At 37.8% G+C, this 21,217-nt stretch overlaps 2 protein-coding genes across 4 annotated transcripts; both read left to right on the top strand.

Annotated features, from left to right (window-relative positions):
* Window positions 1–750: 750 nt before the first annotated feature.
* LOC131430579 (lysosome-associated membrane glycoprotein 1-like) lies at window positions 751–13,270 on the top strand. Its single transcript, XM_058595654.1, has 4 exons — window positions 751–998; window positions 2,819–3,178; window positions 12,088–12,315; window positions 12,390–13,270. The coding sequence occupies exons 1-4, from the start codon at window positions 941–943 to the stop codon at window positions 12,722–12,724; spliced, it is 981 nt and encodes a 326-aa protein (XP_058451637.1). The 5' UTR covers window positions 751–940; the 3' UTR covers window positions 12,725–13,270.
* Window positions 13,271–13,400: 130 nt separating this feature from the next.
* Window positions 13,401–18,340, top strand: LOC131430577 (gamma-taxilin). Of its 3 annotated transcripts, none has more exons than XM_058595651.1 (6): window positions 13,401–13,563; window positions 16,065–16,195; window positions 16,316–16,713; window positions 16,773–16,919; window positions 16,980–17,160; window positions 17,220–18,340. In XM_058595651.1, exons 2-6 carry the CDS (start codon window positions 16,103–16,105, stop codon window positions 18,075–18,077), a joined length of 1,677 nt encoding a protein of 558 aa, XP_058451634.1. In that variant the 5' UTR covers window positions 13,401–13,563; window positions 16,065–16,102; the 3' UTR covers window positions 18,078–18,340. The 3 variants fall into 3 exon arrangements, with proteins under 3 accessions (XP_058451634.1, XP_058451635.1, XP_058451636.1); XM_058595652.1 differs by lacking the exon at window positions 13,401–13,563 and adding an exon at window positions 15,598–15,670; XM_058595653.1 differs by lacking the exon at window positions 13,401–13,563 and adding an exon at window positions 15,621–15,757.
* Window positions 18,341–21,217: the final 2,877 nt, after the last annotated feature.

The following is a 21,217-nucleotide window of genomic DNA, read 5'->3' as shown; positions in this document are numbered from 1 at the left end:
CTGATTGCGGTACGTTCAGCTGAGTAAAAGTCGGTAAAATATTACTGAGTTCGGTAAAGGAAATTAAGTGTGTATGGTTATCTCATACTATTGAATATTTTATCATTAATTGCTGACCATATTTTCTATGATATGGAGAAAAAATTATGTTGCTGCTTTAAACACAACAAGAGATATTCGCAATTAAGTTCCACCCATTCTTGTACAGGGTAAATTTTGAAAAGACACCCCACAGTAAAGCAAATCGTATTAACGACAAAAATGGGAGCTTCTAACAATAAACTCGTGTAGACGAATACCACAAATTAACGACACTAGATATTGAAAAACGTCCAAGAATATGGTTTGGATTTTATGGAATAGCTTATTACATTGGTCAAATGATATTTTAACATGCGGTAAGTTAGAAACGGCAACAATTTGAATTGACAGAGCGGTGAACGACCGAAAAGGTTAAAGCCGGAGTAGAATAGACGACATGAAAGAAAAATTAACAGAAGAGAACTGGTCACACTGTATTAAAGTTCATTCTAAAGCTGTCAACAATTTATGCGCTGTCATCAGCTGATATCGTTTTTTGGCTGCGTTCGGTTGATTGTTCGTGAGATTGCAACCTGGTGAGTGTGGACTTGTTTCATTTGTTATTCCACTTCTCACCAACGTCGCTTGCGGTTTCATGGAAGGAAGAAGAGAGAAGGTGAATAAATCCTTCTTGTTCTAGTATAAACAGCACATCAGTTAGTTCTCACATCATAATTCAGTACTCAGTGAGAAGACGGTGTGGAAACTGATCTGATAGCTGCGTATTTTATTGGTGCTTTGTACTGCATATATTTAAAGCCAGTACAAGGAGGCGTTTATTAGCTGCTTCCAATCTTCCAGGAGATCGGTCTTATCGCAGTGAAGTGTACATAAGTTACTGTAATCACCACTAATCAAAATGAAGGCGTTCGCAAAATGTACGCTACTGCTGATGGCAGGACTAATTTTATGCAGTGGTAAGTACCATGATTTGGTTGTTCTTGTTGTGTAATATTGTATTTTGACTCAATGATTGTCTGATGCTTCGATTTAAAATTCTTGAGACTAGATTGTTTTCAGTAATTTACTGACCTCGAACAGCTTTACGTTCGAGACCCTTGACAAACTGTAAAGGTTATACTAATTTTCTAATATGGCTTCCACCCGTATGAATAATACCTATCAGTCAGAAGAGAACAAAGAGCTTTGATAACTCAATATTTACGCTTTACAGATTTTATGATGTACGTAGTTGACATGAAGTTTTGAGAGCTTATGAAAATTGATTACAACGCGAAAATCCTTGTAGACCGGTTTCAGTTTAGCAAAAAAAAAATGAAACAAATTGTATTCTCAGTAACAAAAAATTTGATTTACTCGCATGAACAGTGAAACATGGTGATGCATGATTGTTGAGATTAAAATTACATAGCCTCAGCTGTTATTGAAATATGGAAAAAAATCGAAACTTGAAGAACGCAACTCGTGAATCATTGTTCGTCATATTATGAGAATGTATTTATTCGTATATTTGCTTTTGACATTGAAAGTGCTGCCAGAATATTTGAAAATTTCAAGTTGTGATTGAAAATATACAAACATACAGTAAAAAATTTAATAGTACCAATAACCAATTACTCGACTTCCAATCAATGAATTGTGATAAAATCAAGTACGATATATTTGCTTCGGCTCTAAGAAGCAATATCGTAGGAAAAAGTAGTTCGAAAAATGCCCAATACTGCTGTTATAGCGACGCGAAAACTCGAAGCCAATGCATCCTAATTCCATCTTACTCTTGAAGTCAATATCTTAGACGCTCAGCGGGTCGTGGTTGAAAAATTCACTGCTCCGAAAGAATCTTCCATTCTAAAACTTTGCCAGGATTGAGTCAAATCCTAAGGCTTTTTTTCAACAACAAACATTAGGCCCCAGTTTGATTTTTTTTATATTTGGTAATAAATTTTTAACTTTCCATTCAACAAACAATAAAGTTGTCTTTTGTGTAATCGCTTATACGAAAGCTAAGGAAAAGATGCACATTTCATGTCTTGGACGAATTTTTGTATTTTTATTAGATTGTTCAGTATAATCATTTCTCGAAAATTTCACATATCATATTGAAATAAAAAAATACGTATCGAATATTTTTGAGTTCTCAACCGAAAAGAAATAGTTATATGGAAAAAATTGTGTAGAATGCTTCGATTTATTATTCAAACAGTTTTATAATTTTGTTAATTGTTCTCTACGCACTCTCTACAGGAGATATGAACTGATGTGCGTAGTGAAATTGGAAACTATTGTTTCTATTGATTGCAATTTATACGTCGAAAAAAAAAATAAACCCCGGTTTATTGAAACTAAGAGATAATATACTATAAACGGTAGTCTTGTTCTCACGTTCTCCAGCATTGGCTTTCTCGTGCGAACGGGCGCAATATTTATGTTTCGCTGTGTTTATGACCCTTCATTGCTGTGAGCTTAAACTTGCTGACGTTGTTATCTTTGTATCCTACTTTGCTCCTGCTTGATGAGAGAAGATAGAGCAAGTGTGAAGTTTATTCACTCCGTGATATGACGAGTAAAGATAAACATCTTCCAAAGTTTAGAAAGCGATTCATGCTGCTGAAGCTGGAACTAAAAATATGTGACAAACAAGCTGGGTGAACTGAGCTGAGACTAGTCTTATCAGCGAATGAGTCCCCTCGCTTTGAGTTCAACCGATATTTCTAATAAGTGCTGTGATAGGCTTTAATTGACCATTCTTTTTTTTCAATTTCATTTCATTCCTCAGCCCAAATTCCTGATACGGCCGGTTCGGGCCCTCATGAATCCACCACCACTGAAAAGCACCGGAATACAACCTCAGCATCAACGACGACTACGACTACTAGTACATCTACAACAACAACTACTACAACCCCGGCACCAACGACTACGAGTACAGCCAAACCGACCACAACACCGGCACCTACAACTACTGCAGCACCACCAACAACAACTACCGCTGCTCCTTCAACAACACCCGCACCCGCTCCCGGACCTATGCCAGAGTCCGAAGTAGGTACCTGGGTTTACACCAACGCCACCACCAACAGGACCTGTATATTGACGCAAATGGCACTGCAGCTCAACGTTACCTATTTGAATACCAGTAAGTAACCCACACGGTTTTGTACGTTTTCGTTTTCAATTCGGCTGTATCTTGAAGTTCAATTTGAATCTCGTGTAGAAGTAAAAAAATACCCGGTGCTCAATTCCAATTGTTGTAGCATGGTGCTGGGCAATTCTTGCATTACAATTTGACCATTTTATTGTATGAAGGACCAAAAACGGAATGGGTTTGACCAGTTACAAAGTTCATACTAATTGTCTCGCAACCATTACTATTCTTAAAATCAAATGTAAACGATAAAAAACTTCGAAGAAATTCTGAAGTTAGACTTGCCGTGGATACTCATCATTTTCCCGATGGGAGAAATATTAAAACATGAAAACATTCAATTTCGTCTGAGTGTAATAAACAATTCCAGAGTGTAATAAACAAATTCACTCATGGCGTTTTCGTTTTTAATTTGCAATACACCGGTGCAGTGCTACACTGATGTCGTTTTCGTTTTTAAATTGCACTACACTGGTGTAGCGAAAGCTGCACTGAAACCGTTCGTTTTTACCAATTGCACTACACCAGTGCTACACTTTTTCTGCAACGATACCACTGGTGTAGCACTCATCAAAAGTTTGGTGTAGCTCTGTGCAATGGAATCGTTTATTGTAGTCAATGGTTACTGTTTATGTTTTCGTCATTTTTGTTCGTTTATTCATGCCTCAGTGTAGCACTGCACCGGTGTAGTGCAAATTAAAAACGAAAACGCCATGAGACATCAATAAACGAACACAAATGACGATAACATAAACAGTAACCATTGACTACAATAAACGATTCCATTGCACAGAGCTACACCAAACTTTTGATGAGTGCTAAACCAGTGGTATCGGTGCAGAAAAAGTGTAGCACTGGTGTAGTGCAATTGGTAAAAACGAACGGTTTCAGTGCAGTTTTCGCTACACCAGTGTAGTGCAATTTAAAAACGAAAACGACATTAGAAAAATCTAGCCTACTTGTTTCATAATACATCACTCAATAAGACGTGTAACTAAACAAGAAAAATACTTGTTTTTGCCGAGGTTTTTGCCCAAAATCGATTATATTAATAAATGCAACACAATTATTCCAACGCTTCTTCAATTTCTCGATACCGTGCTTGTAGAAAGATTTGTGATGAATTTCTTAACGGCGAGCATTTTTAGATCTGCGAATAGTCTGTATTCACTGGGGGCCAAATCTGAACTATACGGTGGATGTGAAAGTAATTCGAAGTTTTATTCGTTCATCGTTGCCTTCGACTTGTGTTATGCCATTGGATGCTTCGATTCACCGACTGCAGGCTACTGCAGTGATGATGATGATCGTTTCGATTCCGCAGTAATTTTATGGATCCATATTTCATCCATTGTAACATATCGACGCAAAAGACATGATTCAAAACTTGTAAACACGGCCAAACACTGCTCTGAATTATCAACACGATATCTTTATGGCCTCGGTTATCTCATGCAAGTTCAATTTACAATTAGATCTAACCAATTCGTAGAATTTTTTTATGTTTTCTGCAGTACGATTAGAACATTCACCATCATCGATGTCTGTTCCATCACGTTTAAATTTAGCAAACCAATAAACAAATAGTTCTTTCCGATGTTGCAGAGCCCGGATTCTGTACATTTTTCATTTATTTGATGTGAATACGCCTTACTTCACTATAGGGCATCTTTTTAAAAATCGCTCTTTGGTAGAATGAATAGATCTTAATCGTGAATATCTCAAGTTGTTCTCAACTGAATTCAGTTGAGAACCTAGATTCGGTCCGACTGAATTATGAACTTTATTTGATGTTCAGAATCTAGTTCCAGAAAAAAAGGTAAAAACTAAGACTTTGGAACTGAATTCTTATTTCAGATTCGTGGACTAGATTGTATGAACTCTTGAATAGATTTTGGACTCGAATCCAGTTCTTCAATTCAGGTTCGGAATTCGAGTTCTGAATTCAGTTTTAGAAAAAAAATTCACAACCTTGATTCTGAAAATGAGTTCAGTTCTAAAATTCTAGAGCTAATTTCATGAGCTGAATTCTTGTTCAGGATTCCAAACCTGCATTTTGCAACTGAATTCTGAGGTTTGAATGCAGCTCCAGAATTCAGTCCTGTTCCAGGATGTGAATAAATGGCAAAAAGTGCTCAACAGTTGTAAACATCGGTTGAATTCTGCAAATCGGCTCTTTTTAGAACCATTAAAATACTCCCAAAGCGCTATGCGAAGTTTTTCTACGCTGAGTATTTAAACTTAAATAAAACACATGCCAAATTATAAAAGGGTCATTTTTTTTATTTGGTAGATAATTTCATGGCATTTTACATTTAAGTATGATTTCGGGCATACGGCCGCCACGACAATTTTTCACTAAAGTCATTCTGAAGGTCCAATTTTCGATCAATTGTCAAGCGTATTTGATGACGAATTTCAGCTATGTCACATTGAATATTGAATTTCAGAGCATCAATCGTTAATGGTTTATACATATAAACCAATGACTTCACGTATCCCTACAAAAAATAATCGAGTGCCGTTAAATCACACGAACGCGGATGCCAATTCACCGGTCCATTTATCCAAATAATGTAATCGTTGAAATGTTTTATCAATAAGTCGATAGTTTCGGCTGCAGTACGACAAGTGGCACCATCTTGTTGGAACCACATTTCGTTCACATCCATATCTTTAATATTTGACAACAAAAATTCCTTGATCATGGTTCTGTATCGATTTCCATTTACGGTAACGCGTCATCCTTCCTCATTTTTGAAGAAATAAGGACCGATGATTCCACCAGCTCATAGACCGCATCAAACGGTACCTTAAACACATGGGCTGAAAACTCCCGGGCCTAACAAACAGAACACGATTTTTTTGGTTCAAAGTTAACTTTATTCATCAACGTAATCTCAATCAAGAGCAACGCAATCATATACCAATACCAATACCACTTTTGAAGAACGATTTATCTTTTGCCTCTAATTAGGTCTATGTTTAAGTGATATCCTCTTTATTCGTGAGAAATTTCTTACCGGCGAGCATTTTTTTCTGGTCTGCGAACAGCCAGTAGTCACTGGGAGCCAAATCTGGCGAATACGGTGGATGTGGGAGCAATTCGAAGTTCAGTTCCTGTAGTTTTGCCATTGTTTTGATTGACTTGTGACACGGTGCGTTGTCTCGATGAAACAATTTTTTTCGTTTGCCATATGCGTCGTTTCTTTGCAATTTCAGCAATCAAACGTTCCAATAATACTATATAATATTATTTAGTATTATTGGAACGTTTGGTATTTCCTTTCTCAACATAAAAACACACATCTCAAAATACCGAGGCCATATCCTTTCCAGTCGATTATTTGGACGAGGTTCACCAGTTGCTGTCCACTCAGATGACGATCGTTTTCATTCCGGAGTGAAGTGATGAATCCATGTTTCATCCATTGTCACATATCTCGGCAAAAATTCTGGTTTATTACGTTTAAACATGGCCATACACTGCTCAGAATCAACGTTGTACACCTTTTTAGTAGAAGAATTCAACATTTTCTTGTATTTTATGACAATATGTTCACAAATGTGTAGCGCTTTTGAACTACTCATCTTTCTGGATCATTACAAGATGTAAATATTTTTCTAGTTGATACCGAGCATTAGAATAATACACCAATCTTCATAAGTTTGCTGACCTAAAAAACTTTTGTGATAGAGCTGCTATTTTCTAGAACAGCTTTCATTGACAATGACACTTAAGTTCAACAGATAGTAATCAACATATTCAAAACATCCGAACATTTTCTTCATTTTGAATCAATGAACGTAAACGGGAAGACGATGAAATGCACCTAAGTGCTGCAATTATTTCGAACAGCACTGTATTCTCTCTCTCGATCTGTTTTTCGTTGGCAGTGACGGAAAATAACGTCCATATGGTTTTCTATTTTCAGTGAAATAATCTTATAAATGAAGTAATTTACAAAATGTGTGGCTCGTTCGATTTAGACAATTTTGGGCTTGTTCGAAATCCTCGAATCAAGTATAAAACGGCCTTGGTGTGCACTTCCGGTATTGAAAATATAACCGAATAAGTGGCTTAACCGATAATCTGCACGCTTTTCTATCTGCTCACTTCATATCGACATGCTGCAACGAGTGCTGTGATCAAATGTTTAATTGCTGATTGCGATCCAGACTGATTTCACGAGCATGCGTGTGTGTATTAAGAAAAGGACTTAATAAACGAAAACTAACACCACGTAACATAGTTATCGATCGCAGAGAACCCCCCAAGTTTGTTTTGGAAATTTGCGACCGGTTGGTTTGAATAACAACATCAAACGTCGAGACTCCTTTAGCAGACTTTCGCCAAGGGGAAACAAAGTTTCACTTTGTTTATATGCAATCCGGGTGCGATAAGGAATGGGTGATATATTAGAATGAACTGCAAACAAAAATATGCATACGACAGCGAATTGACTCATCACTTGCATGTACGTGCTCGAAGGGAGGATGTTTCATCATTTATCGTTAGTTTTTTTTCTGGGAAGAAGTAACACCGTTTACTGATATGCCCCATGTGAGTACTAGGCTTAAAGTGCCTCTGTAATACATAGAATAATATGCAGTGGAGTGGATTTCCGGGCGAAACTTTGGCACTACATTTCATTCCGTGCGGCCTTATTTGATACGGATCCTGAGCTTCCGGCGTTCGCCAGATTTACAAATTGTTGGGTTAGCTAGTACTGAAGTAATGGGAACCAAAGATAATTTAGTAAAGTAACGTATTAATAGAAGCACAAGTACAGTATTTTTCCATTCATTGTTCTTTATTACACTATATCTGTATTCAACAATTTCGTTTCTTGAAACCCAAATGGTAATGTAGGGCTTAAAGGTTTGTAAACGGAGAAAGAGGTTGTTTACAAGGTTGACCTTGTAACCGAACGTTGATGATGATTTCCTATCGATTTTATCGTTGAAATCATCAGAAAAAAATGTGAATAATCCACCTAGCAGTGAGATGATACCTTTTTTTTATCAATCCGCATGTGTTTTTGCATGGATATTCTTAGGTATTTTAGTTCTCATGACATTATTTTAATTATCGTCGTTTTAAACGGCAAATTGAGATTTTAATCACTCATTACACTGAAATGTCGATACTGCAAATCGAATCGAATTTCAATCTTAACGTGTGATAATCGATTGAACATTCCATGAGATGTCGAAGTAAGTTCCACTTTAGAGTTTTTCGTCATTATTTATGGAACTTCCAGAGCCGGTATTCAGGAACTAGCATAACCCAAAATGATTCGAATGGCCATAAATTAATGCGCCAAATAATTTACATCTTCTATATCGGTATGAATTTCAAAAACTCATCATCTGTAATTCCAGAATCGGATAAAATTCACCAATTTTGTCCTTTAACTTGAATTTTTGTTTTTGTAATTTGATTTGGCTTTTTAAGAAAATGAATGAGCTTTGAGAAACGATTCGATACTGGAACCGGAATTCTAAAATCGGCGTAGCCGAAATCAGTGAAATACACCTGAGGAGTGTGTAGACATCTTTGAGAAATTGTAGTGCGAATTAAAATTTGGAGGTACATTCCGACTCCAAAAACTAATACCGTTTAAACTGAAATAGATTCATTTGGTGATCGACTATCCAAATCTGCAAACCCGATAAACCTGATTAATTTATGTGAAATGGACATTTTTATACTAATCACCCTGTATCTCCTAAACCGGAAGTTGGATCTGACTGAAAAACAAGATGTTTCATAGAATCTTAAAACTTTTCATGTGAAACTTAGATGATTCTTAGATTTCATTTGAATCTTAGATCGGTTCAGCCATCTACTAGAAAAATGAGTTACACAGTTTTATTTTCGTTTCACATATCATCCTGTAGTTCCGGAACCAGAAGTCGGAACCAAACATAATTCAGGAACCTTGTTTGGGAGTATACTACTTTTCATATGAATCTGAGTTTGTAGAAAACGGTTTAGCCATCTCCGAGAAAATTGAGTGAAATTATTTGTCACGCACGCATTTGCTGATCTCGATGAACTGAGTCGTATGCAGCGATGCCAGATAGTAGTAGTGTCATTTCCGTAGATTGGAATTTAGCTCGGAAGCTCTCTCATCTTTTTTTTTGCTCGTCAGACAAAACAAGTTTCCGTAGTTCTCCGTTGATGAATTAAAATTTCCGTAGATTTCCGTAGAAAAAATCCAATTTCCGTAGATTTTGTCTACGGATCCGTAGATCCGTAGAAAATGTTCGAATCCGTAGATCTACGGAGATTTCCGTAGATCTGACATCGCTGGTCGTTTGGTATATGGGTGTTATTAGATTTTTTATCGTGACGTCACAAATGAACAAAGATTCATCCTTGACAGTTCAGCGGTACTGTTTACTAACAAGCTTAAACAAAAATCGTGATACACATCTTAAACAATCGTCTATACACTTTGCAAATAATCACTTTTATTTAATAAATCTTAAAATCAAACCGTATCCAATCGTGAACAAATGTTTTAATACTCTATTTAGGTGATATACACCGTAAAAGGTCTCATATATTTTGTCAACAGACAAACAAAAAAAAGTCTGTTTACCAACAGTACCGCTGAACTGTCAAAATGTGTTCATCCGATTGAGGTTAGCAGTGACGGTAAAAAACCTAATGTTCTTTCAGCATTTTATTGCTGTAAGTAGTTTAAATCAATATAATTATGGAATTGCTTTCAACTCGAAAATGCTAAAATCGGTCCGAGGCAAATTGTCATGAAAAAGGACACGATCTTTTTGGTACTTATGTCGTTTTTCATTGAGAACACTCGTGGAGTGTTTTGCTCGATTAGTGCACTTTTCGTGCTTTTCGGGGCAATTCGCGGGCAACTATTTTGCACCCGTTTTCTTTTCAGAGCAGCAAGCGTGCAAACCAAACTTTACAAAACCGTTTCATTGATCAACTGTCAGGGCAAAACACTGGCACCGAGCGAGTGGAATCAATGAAAAACGACATTAGAAACAATTGTATGTAACAGTATAAAAATTCGTGTTTCACGTTGCTCGATTTTCACAAACTTAGGTTCAAATGAAAGGTCCTGGGGTCCCATGTATAATTCCTGAATTTCATGCGGATCCAACTTCCGGATCCGGAAATATAGGGTAAAGTGTGTTAAAAATTGTATCACTTAAAATGGGGAAAAACCTTAAAAAAAATTCTAAATCGACCTCAAATCTTTTCCAATTGATAGTTTTTATCAGTAAGGAGTGTATCGAAAATTAGCTATCCACATACATTCGTGTTGTACGCAGGTATTTGTGATGTTTGTTTATGTTCAGATCACAGCATGCTGTGTGTTTGGCTGTTAGCTTTCGTATATTTACTTGTTTGTGCGGTTGAAATTCCGCGTTTTCAAAATGTCAATACGCGAAATGAAAATTAAGGTTCTGGACACATGGCTAAGTGAGAAGGGTATTACTATGCGAAAATTGGCGAAGCGGTTTGAAATTCATCATACCAGTGTTAAAACCATCATTAATAAGTTTGGAGAACACTATTCTTTGGATGAGCTACCAGGAAGAGGCAGAAAATCCGGTTCTTCCAACCCGAAACTGGACCAGAAACTGGACTGGTATCTCGAATCATGAATAACAAATCAATGTCAATACGCGATTTGGCCAAAAAAGAAGGAACGAGTGTCGGAATGATCCAGCGTATCAAGAGGCGAAATCACCTGAAGACCTACAGGAAGCAGAAAATCTCGAAAGAAAGTTTAGAACAGAAGAAGCGAGCAGTAACAAGGGCCCAGAAATTATATTCGCGTCCTTTGCAGTGTCCGGATGCATGCGTTTTGATGGACGATGAGACTTATGTAAAGTAGGACTAAAAACCCTTCCAGGTCCACAATACTTTACTGTCGTCGTTGGGGAGGATGTGAGTGATGCGGACAGGTCGATTCAAGTGGAGAAATTCGGTCGAAAGGTACTGGTATGGCAAGCAATATATTCCTGTGGTTTGAAGTCAACCATTTTTTACACTACCGGAACTATAAATGCAGAAATCTATCGATCTGAGTGTCTCCAGAAGAGATTGCTGCCTTTATATAAGAAGCATAGTACACCTCCACTGTTTTGGCCGGATTTAGCATCGGGTCACGATGCCAAAACCACACTCAATTGGCAAGTTCTGAATTCAGTTTTTGATCTCGATGAATTCGATTTGCGAATTTGGTTCGGAAACTCAAAAACTGAAACTGAATTCTGCACCTGGATTCTGGAACTGAGTGCTTGAATTCTGAAACTGGATCTCACACGTCAACTGATTTTTGAACCTAAGTTCTGGAACAAAAATACAAAAATCTAAATTGGTTCAGTTCCAAAATTCTGTTTCTGTTCCCAAATAAAGTTCCAGAATTCCAAGACCTGTCCAAAATATTATTCCAGAGTCCCGATCCAGAATTCAAATCCGATTCCTGGATTCAGTTCTATAATCCAGATACAAAATTTAGTTTCAGTTTGGACCTGGAAGTTCTAGATCATGAATCAGGAACTGAACACGGTCCAGATATATGGTGATTTCTGGCCCGACTGCTCTTTCTCATGTGTAGTAAATGCACTCGCCGGTGCGCAACATCGAAGAAATTGAACAATCTTTCTGAGTCGTATTTACGTTATTCGGGTATGTCTCTGATATTACTCATCTGCATTTTTAGTCAACCCAATTCTTGAACTAATCAGGGGCTCTACACGGAAGTAATTTGGAATCTTTGTTTAATGAGTTAGTTACAATATATAGTTATAGTTATAGCCCATAAATTGGTAAATGATAATAAATCCCACGCATTCTATTGGATGACATATGCTGATTTCCCATTTACTTTGTTTTTTGTTTCCAGCTGGCAACGCAACACACGCGTTGTACAACGTACCGAAAGATGCCCGAGTTGTCAATGGATCCTGTGACTCCGAATCGCAGTACATCCTGCTGGCTTGGAATCCCATTTCCTTGGCTTCCAGTACACTGAACGTGTCCTTTAGCTTGAATGTCACCGAACACGAGTTCACCCTTTCCAGGCTGACTTTCAACCTCGTCATCTTTGGCAGCTCGTTCCCGAACGCTAAAGGTATACTCTAAAGCTTGAAACACCGTCAAATTGCACATTCGGATTTTACCCTTTTAACCATTACTACATTCTAGATAACCAAACGATCACCCTGGTCAACGAACAGCCAATGTTCAAGACACCGATGGATATGTCCTACCATTGCAACCGTGCCCAAAAACTTAACCTCACTTCGGTTGACCCGGCGGGATTAAACTCGACGGTCACCGTGTCGAAGCTGCAGGTCGAAGCGTTCCACAACAAGGCCAATGCCAAGTTCTCGATCGCTAAGGATTGCGATGCGATGGACACGCCGGACATTGTTCCGATTGCCGTCGGAATTTCGTTGATTTTGCTCATCGTGATCGTTCTGATTGCTTACCTGGCCGGTCGTCGTAGCACCCGATCTCGAGGTTATGTGAGCATGTAAATCTTTCCGGTCAACGCTATCCTGCTCGACTGTCAATCTTAAGCTGCTAAAATTGATGCCATCTCGCCGTTTTCTTTCTTTAGTCCTTTTGTTTTGAAAGCAATCGCTCGTTAACATCGGCGAAAAATTAACGTCTTTCTGCAGAAGAAATGTTATGAAATGAAATGAATTCGTTTTTTTTTTCTCTATGGTTAAATTCTATAACAAGCAGCAAACACGTCCGGTGTTACAGCATTCTCCAATATCCAGGATAGTTAGTTGTATTGAAATCTTATTCTACCGCAGTACGAAGAGAGAACATTATTCTTGCATTAAACACAACATTCTAATGTTTCACTTTCGAGTTCCATTGCATCAAGAGAAAAACTACAAACCAAAAAAAAAAGAATTAAGTATAGGTAAAACGAATGACAGAAGGATTGAGGGTTTAGGAACAAAAAAAAAATACAATTAGAACGACAAACCAATAAAAATCTGTTTATAAAATACTTTCCTGTAGTTGAATAGTGTAATTTTTATGATCAATAAAGAGCAACAAAAAGTCTATTGGTAAAACGTAGAATAACTGCCCATTCGATTCGTCTTAAAGCACATGCGCCGAAGAGAATTAGCTTAAAAGGCAACCTGCCGACAGAAGGCCAACCGCTGCCACAATCTCTCTGCGATGATGGAAGCCGTTACGTTTATTTTTAGATCCACTAGACTTGGCTACGCATTTTCCATTTTCCTAGTGTCAACCATAGAAGTAACAGCGGCGATAGGTGGAAGTGTTTTTCCTGAATGGAAAAGTGTGTTTTTCTGAAGCAATCAAAAACATCGATCAACATTTTACATACATTGTAAGTAGTTCTTTGGGAACAGTTACATGACAAAAAGAACAAATTTAAAACGTTTTCCGGATTAGAAAAGTGAGAATCCTACCTCGTGTTGCAATTTTCACTCATTGTATTGCAGCACAATTTCACCGGAGGAGGTTTGTCTGCTAGAACGCGATTGTATTAGTGCAGTGACGAAGAATGAAGTGTAGTGTGTGAATGTTTTGTTGTTTCTTCTTCATTTAATGTTTTATTTCTTCATCGTAATTCAAACTTAAGCTTACATTTCATCCGTACTTTCTTTAATTACTGGTTCCTAACTAATCGCATCAGTTTATTTCAAAGAATCGATTTTTTTAATAGATTTGTTTTAGGACCTCTGAATTCTCGGTGATGATACGGGAAGCTACGAGGTGAAATTGTGAAGGATATTGAAAATATTATTTCCCATTGTTTGAGACCGGACCTCTTTTCAAAGTTTTTATTTATGCTCATTTGCCGTAGGCTACAAGTTGACCGTTTATACGTGCATAAACGTGCTTAATCCATCTAGCAGTGTGAGGATACCTTTTTTTTGTCGGTGCACAGGTTTTCTGCATCAATAATCGTTTTTCCCTCGAACCGTGCTAAAATAAATCGAGCCAAAATACTACGCTGAAGAGTACTGTATTCAATGTTTCAATCACTCAGAAATGATTGTATTGTAAATTGTGTCTAATTTTGATTCCAAGCAAGTGTCACTTCATCGTTCTTCGTTCAACACTCCAACTATTAGAATATGATGAAAAAAGCGCCTCGAGACTGGTGTATCTTTTAGTTCGGACTTTGCTCTCCAAAATGGCCCAAAGAGATTCGATTCAAATGAAGTCAAGGCAAAAGGTGGTCATATCGAGCAAAAGTGAATTGATTCTGAATTTTGTATTATTTTTACACATTTTGTACTTTGAATTAAGTAAAAGTAATTTTCCAAACTGAATTTATGGCCTTTTTAATTGGTTACACTTCGAGTGCCGGACCCTGTACTTCTCACTTAACATAATTAAAACCACAAAATTTATATTGAAAACATGTATGATTGGTGGTTTATGGTTTCAAAACCAGATCTAGAAACGGCAATGAAAAACGACGTATACCCAACTAACCAAAAGTTCGGATGAAAGGGACTGATTTGGCTTAAGCAGCTCTCAAAGTTAATCAATAGCATTCTAAGCAACCCATTTTTTAAGTAATTATCCACACTTGAAAGTTCGCGCGACGCAGCGGAACGAACTTCTAAGCTGCTTCTAGAATACATTGTTCAGCTTCTATGCAGCGAAAAAGTTCACGCGGAATTTGTTCTGTACTTTCAAGTTGCTAAAAGTACCACGTGCACTCTTAAGCAGCGAGAAAGTTCACGAGGAACTTGATCTGTACTTTCAAGTTCTCAAAAGTTCCGCGTGTACTTTTAAGCAGCAAGAAAGTGGACTTTTTAAGTAATTGTGGAACTTCTGGTTGCTTGGGTTCTTGCATCTTTAAATTCGATAAGAATGATCGTGATCGCAACTCAAACCATGAGTTATGTTCGAAGAGCTTATGATACTAAAATGGCAACCTCATTTTAGTCTCTGTCTAACATATCGTCTCCGTTTAACAAAATTAAATACTAAACTAATTTTAAACATTTCTATTTTTTTCAATGTTGAATCGTTGTTCACATTATTAAAGGCAGTATTCATAATTTTCTTAATATCCGAGCTCATTTTCAATTCTGATATTTATTTGTATTTTTGAGAAAAAACAAAATATACAATTTCGGATTTATTGATTTCCAGTCCCTATCGATTGTTGCACTTGAGTCAGAGTCCAGTTAGAAATCGTAATGAATTTCATATCAAATTACGGACTATTCAATTGGATACAATTCCTTATCGATTGAGATTGGTGAAAAACTGCCCGAAGAACTGCACGTAATTGATGCCCCTAACAAAATTCAGAGTTACTACTGGCATCACTTGAAGTTCATTTCTGTTTTTAGCATTGTAGGCGGCTCTATCGAATCAAAACAGAAATTCATTTTTTGTTTTCGTGCTTTGTTTTGACAGAAATAAGGAAGCCGCACGATAAGTTCAGCTGTAGTTAGTAGTGTAAATCGGTAAATATTTTACAAATTTATCGAATCAATTCGTTTCAAATGCTATCGAAAGATTTCCTAACGAAATGCAGTGAATCGTGAGGCTAGGCGAGTGTTAAAAATGTGGCAATTTTGAATATTGTTATTCAAATATGTCTAAAACTTTTCGTATTTGGTCATAGTTTTCCGGCATGATTCGAAATGTCAATTACTGAGTGGGAATTAATTTTACCATATAAATATATATGCCGGGTGTTGAGGCGGCCTCCACTACATGTGTCTATAAATCTTGCGATATATGAGGCAAACATCCAATATTCCCCCACCTTCTACAGAACAGTATAGCACTAATCCAAGCTTTTGCGGTATCGATTTAATAAAAACGGAGGCTAATAAGGGTTTTTTCTTTGTCTAGTTTAATTTTGTGACTCCAGAAACAGAAGCAGCAGAAATATGGAAGCAGCTAGCAGTACCGATCGGCATCCGGCAGAGCTGAAGAAACAGATGCGTGAGGACAAACAGCGTGAAGCCAAGATCCAGGAACAGGTATCAATGTTACTCGTTTAATTATTAGATGCTAGATTTAACACCAAGATAGCTCTAGATATTTAGATTTAACATTATAATTGAAGTGTACGTAATTAATGCAATTACCTTATTCACCAGCTGAACAAACAACTAAACGGCTTATCGCTGGAGGAGAAGTTCAACCTCGTCCACAAACGGTTAATCGATGCAGAGAAAGAAAACAAGAGACTGACCACGCTGCACAAGCAGTACGAACGAAGTCTGGAAGCAAGCAAAAAGGAACGCGAGAGTATGATTCTGGAGCATAGCAAAGTGGCCATGACCAAGAGCAAACTGGAACAGCTGTGCAGGGAACTGCAAAAGCAGAACCGGATGATCAAAGACGAAAGCATGACAAAGATCAAGGAAGAGGAAGAGAAACGCAAGGAAACACAGGCCAAGTTTCAAAAGTCGCTGAACGAGATACAGTCCGTTATGAACGAAAATAACGAGAAAAATCTTCAGTTGAAGGAAGACAACATGGAAATGGCTAAGAAGTATGTTTGGGGAATGAGAATAATAGGCCATCAGTTTAATGAAAAACTTTAATTCTCAGATTCAAATTTATCCTTGAACAGTACGAGTTGCGGGATCAGCAAATGGACAAAATGAACAAGCAGATGGATTTGGTGACTCAGTTGAACGAAGCAAAACTTGCAAAGGCTCAAATGGAAGCCAGTGCCGAGAAGGAGAAATTTTTAGCGTAAGTTTATGCTTTATTGCAGAAGAATATCGATTTACTCTTGTACATAAATAATTCCAGAGAGAAAGAAATTATTATCACTGAGCTGACGAAGGTACGAAAACAGCTGCAAGATTTGCAAATGGTTGAAGTCCACCTGAGAGAACAAGTTAATATGTATTCCGATAAATATGGGGAGTTCCAGGATTCGTTGAAGAAAAGCCACAACATTTTTGTCGGGTATAAGGGTGACATGGAAAAGGTAACGTAGCAAAATTGTTTCAAAGAACAACTAAAAATAGTGCATTCTGTTTTACATAGATGTCGAAAAAAATTAAAAGTTTAGAAAAAGAAACATCTACTTGGAAGTCCAAATGGGAGCGCAGCAATGCCGCACTGCTTGAGCTTGCTTCGGAAAAGCAGATTCGCGATGAGCACATCATGAAAACGGCCCGGCAGTTATTCCAGTTGCAGAAATTGTGCCGGACGCTGCAAAATGAACGGACCGCATACTTTGGGGCACTGAAAGAGAATAACATTGAAGTGCCGGAAATTGTCGAAGTTCCCTGTCAAATGCCAGAACCGGAGCCAGTTGCGGCACCCTCTAAGAAGGAAAATGATCGATTGGAGATAATGACAAAAAATTGCTCAGCCTTGAAGGAAAACTTGGCTGCCCTCCAAGGACAGTTGAGCGCCATTCAGTCACAAGCTCCTGAAGCGAAAGCTTCACAAAATGGAGAGCTAATGACCGGCTCGAAACCTACATCTGACACCAATGGTCAGCAGCAGCAGCAACAACAAGGTAAAAAGAACAAAAAAGATAGGAAGGGAAAAAATGTGGCAACCTCGAAAAAATCTCTGATAAATGAAGAGAAACCGGAAGAGAAGCAAACCGTTGTGGTGAGCGAAGAAAAGGCGGCTGAGGAAAAGCCAGCGGAGAATGGTGTTGCTTTAACCAGTAACGAAGACACCCTCCAAGTAGATAAAAAGACGGAAGAAAATGAGGAACCATTGGAGGTGAATTCTCCGGAACCGGAAAATGAAAAGCACTCAGAAACACAAGAAGAGGAAAAGACTGTTGTTCCCGCCGTTGAGGAAGTGACTGTTAGTACGGAAGCAGTGTTATCAGTAGACACTGCGGAGGTACTTCAACAGACAGTCACAACAATTGCGACGTAGACAATCAACATCATACCAGCCAGACTGTGTTGTGGTTTAGGTTCGATTATTTATTTTGTTTTTTAAATTTGTGTATTTGTTTTCACGACATCATCTTCACGGTTTCGCAGTAGCCTTGTGAAGTAAGAAGCTTTCATTATCACCAACAGAAAAAAAATTCTTCGTTTGTGTAAGTTTCTATTTCGAAGTAACTCGTCCACGTTTTATTCTCCGATCATTCAGATATTATCCAATACATACAAAGATTTATTGATAAAAATCAATTCGATTTGTTTATTTTCTATTTATTACATCCTCAAACAAACTTTCTTTAACATTCTCACTGCTATCGCTCTAGTTCCCCCTGAGCGGTTAGTGGATGAAATCGAAATAGTCACATAATTTGGATGGGGATATGGAGAATTCAAGCAAGAAGTTCTATGTGTTGAGGGGAAGAAATCAATGTTTACATTTCTCTTATCGTATTGTCCCACAGCTTGGATTCATCTTCCTGTTCTGGAATTACAGAGTGACGAATATTAATATCTTCAAGTTCAAAAATGTGGTTTCATAAGTGACGATGCAAAAAGAAGTAAATATGTTTAAACTATTCAGTAAGCTCTTCTTGTTTGCTAATTATTTGTCTAACGAATTAAATTCAAATATAACGAATTCGGAAGCACCAGAAAGAGCGATTAAAATTTTTCAAAATATCACACACATCGATTTCTCAGAGATGACTGAATCGATTTTAATATACTTATATTCAAATAAATAGTCTCAGTCCTAGTCCCATATGATTTTATTTATTCCATCGAGATCCAGCTTTCGGGTTTGGAAATGCAGGAAGACCATTGCTTGAACATTTCAATTCATCATCAGAAGAATCGATGAACAACAGGAACCAACGGTTGCGGTCTAATACTTCAAAATTGAGCTTACATAGATTTCCCAGAGATGACTAGGACAATTTTCATGAATGAAAGAATAAATTCAGGTGAAAGGGCCTAAGGTTTCATAGATTTGTATGCTGTTCAAGCCAAATCTGAATTCCAGTTCCGGAACAGGGTACAAGGAGCCCGGTACCTCTGCTTTAAAAATGCCCTCTCAGCAGGCCATTCAATTTTGTTGGTCTTTGAGCGCTTTTTGAACGACATATTGCACGGAATATTCGTTCAATTTGCTGGAACGGTTTGTTGTTGTTTTTTCTCTTGCAAAAATAGTGTGAAAATTAAGTATTACCTTTACATAGAAAGAAAATTTTTTGTTATTCTACGTGAAGTAGAAGTATCGTGCGGGTATGTATTGTTAGTTTAAACAAATAAGTGGAAAAAACTTCAGAAATTCTGCAGTAAAACTAGTCCAACGGGGCTCCAACTCCTCATGTTAAAAATGGCTCAACAATGGACCTCTGTCTGCCGGGTTTGTTGAACGAAAAAAATGGCATTCGGTTCAACGGTCTGTTTCAAAATCGGCAAAAGAAAGTTCCGGTTTGGCCTCTCGTTGAACGATTGATTGGACTTTCATTGGACCAATAATCCAACGTATTGGACCAATGAAGGACCACCGTTAAACGTTTTTTTCTAAGAGGGTGATTTGAAAGCAAATCGGGTGGAAATTTTGATTAATATGTAAGACACGCGAAAAGCGCGAGAATCAAGTTTCTTGGGATATGGGATCTGATCGAAATTATAATCAAATAATTTACTTATTCCAAGCAGAAAATAGACAATAACTCTAAAAACAGTCTCTCGTAAATCGGCTGGCACTTGTTGAAGTCAAGAATGTCTGATCCAATAATGACGTCTCACGGACGGAGATGTGTTTCGAAAACTCGAGTAGATATCCCTGAAGGGAATGAGAGGCATCATGGCATTTGATAACTTCACTACAGAGCTATTGGGTAGCCCTTGACGATGATATAATATGACGTCTGCCTGTCGCAGCACTAAATTTAGTGCCAGAATTTGTGCACCCAGTTCCGGTCGGCGCAAATCCATAACGAACTTTGTAACATTAACTTGATGTATCTTCCAAATTTAAATTCGTTCCAGTACATGATCAACTGTTAAACCTGGTTCTGTTAAAGGATAATTCTGTAATTCGGAGTGAATAAAAATGTTCAATACTATCTAAAAGGTTACTTTCAAACTGCTTACAGTGTCGTAAAATTTCAAACTTTTCTGGAGCACGTTCTGGAGACGATCACTGATTGGAATATTTCGCACAGAATTAGCCATATTGTGTCTGCAATCTATCGTCTTCAAATTTTGTATTTTATCTCTATCTTCTTCAGAATAATGAATGCGCTAATGACACAACTGTTTCAAAATTTCCTTAAATGGTTTGTTTATTTTTTATGGGGCTCCTTAGTAACTAGTTCGTAGCAACTAAAACAGTGTTGTTCAAGATGATTATTTATATCATTATCAAGGGGTCGCTGTATTTGTGATAATCGCTCATGAACACGATTTATTCTGATTTTTCTTCAGAGTGCCTGGTCATGTCGTCGGAGAAACTCTCATTGGTTTATGTCTTACCTTACCAAACAGCTATAGGCCTGGGGTGTCCTTTGCTGTATCAAGCATACGACTCCACATAACCCGGTCCATGGCTACTCGTCGCCAGCCACTCAAGGCACGGATGCTTCTGAGATCACCCTCCGCTTGATCGATCCACCTTGCTCGCTGCGCTCCTCTTCTTCTTGTACCAGTCGGATTAGATTCAAGAACCATTTTCACTGGGCTGTCGTCCGACATCCTTATGACATACCCAGCCCATCGTAGACGTCCGATTTTAGCTGTCCGTACGATGGGTGGTTCTCCTAGCAGCTGTTGCAATTCGTGATTCATACGCCGTGTCCACGTTCCATCTTCCAACAATTGGTCTAATGAACGTTTTGTAAATGGTCAATTTCGTGCGGTGGCGTACTTTTCTCAATAGAAAGGGTTTTTCTGAGTCCAAAGTACGCACGGTTCCCTGCCAAAATACGTCTATGAATTTCTCTGCTGGTGTCATTATCGGCGGTCAATCAATCGTCTATCAATATTCGTGGTGGGAGGCGTAGTGTTTCTTCTCTAGAACCTCTTCCTCTCATGTATTTTGTTTTCGACGCATTTATGGCCAATCCGATACGCCTAGCTTCAGCTTTCAGTCCGACG

This window comes from Malaya genurostris, chromosome 2 (assembly GCF_030247185.1).
Source record: "Malaya genurostris strain Urasoe2022 chromosome 2, Malgen_1.1, whole genome shotgun sequence".
Lineage (NCBI taxonomy): Eukaryota > Metazoa > Arthropoda > Insecta > Diptera > Culicidae > Malaya > Malaya genurostris.
This window is presented reverse-complemented; position numbering and strand designations above follow the sequence as displayed.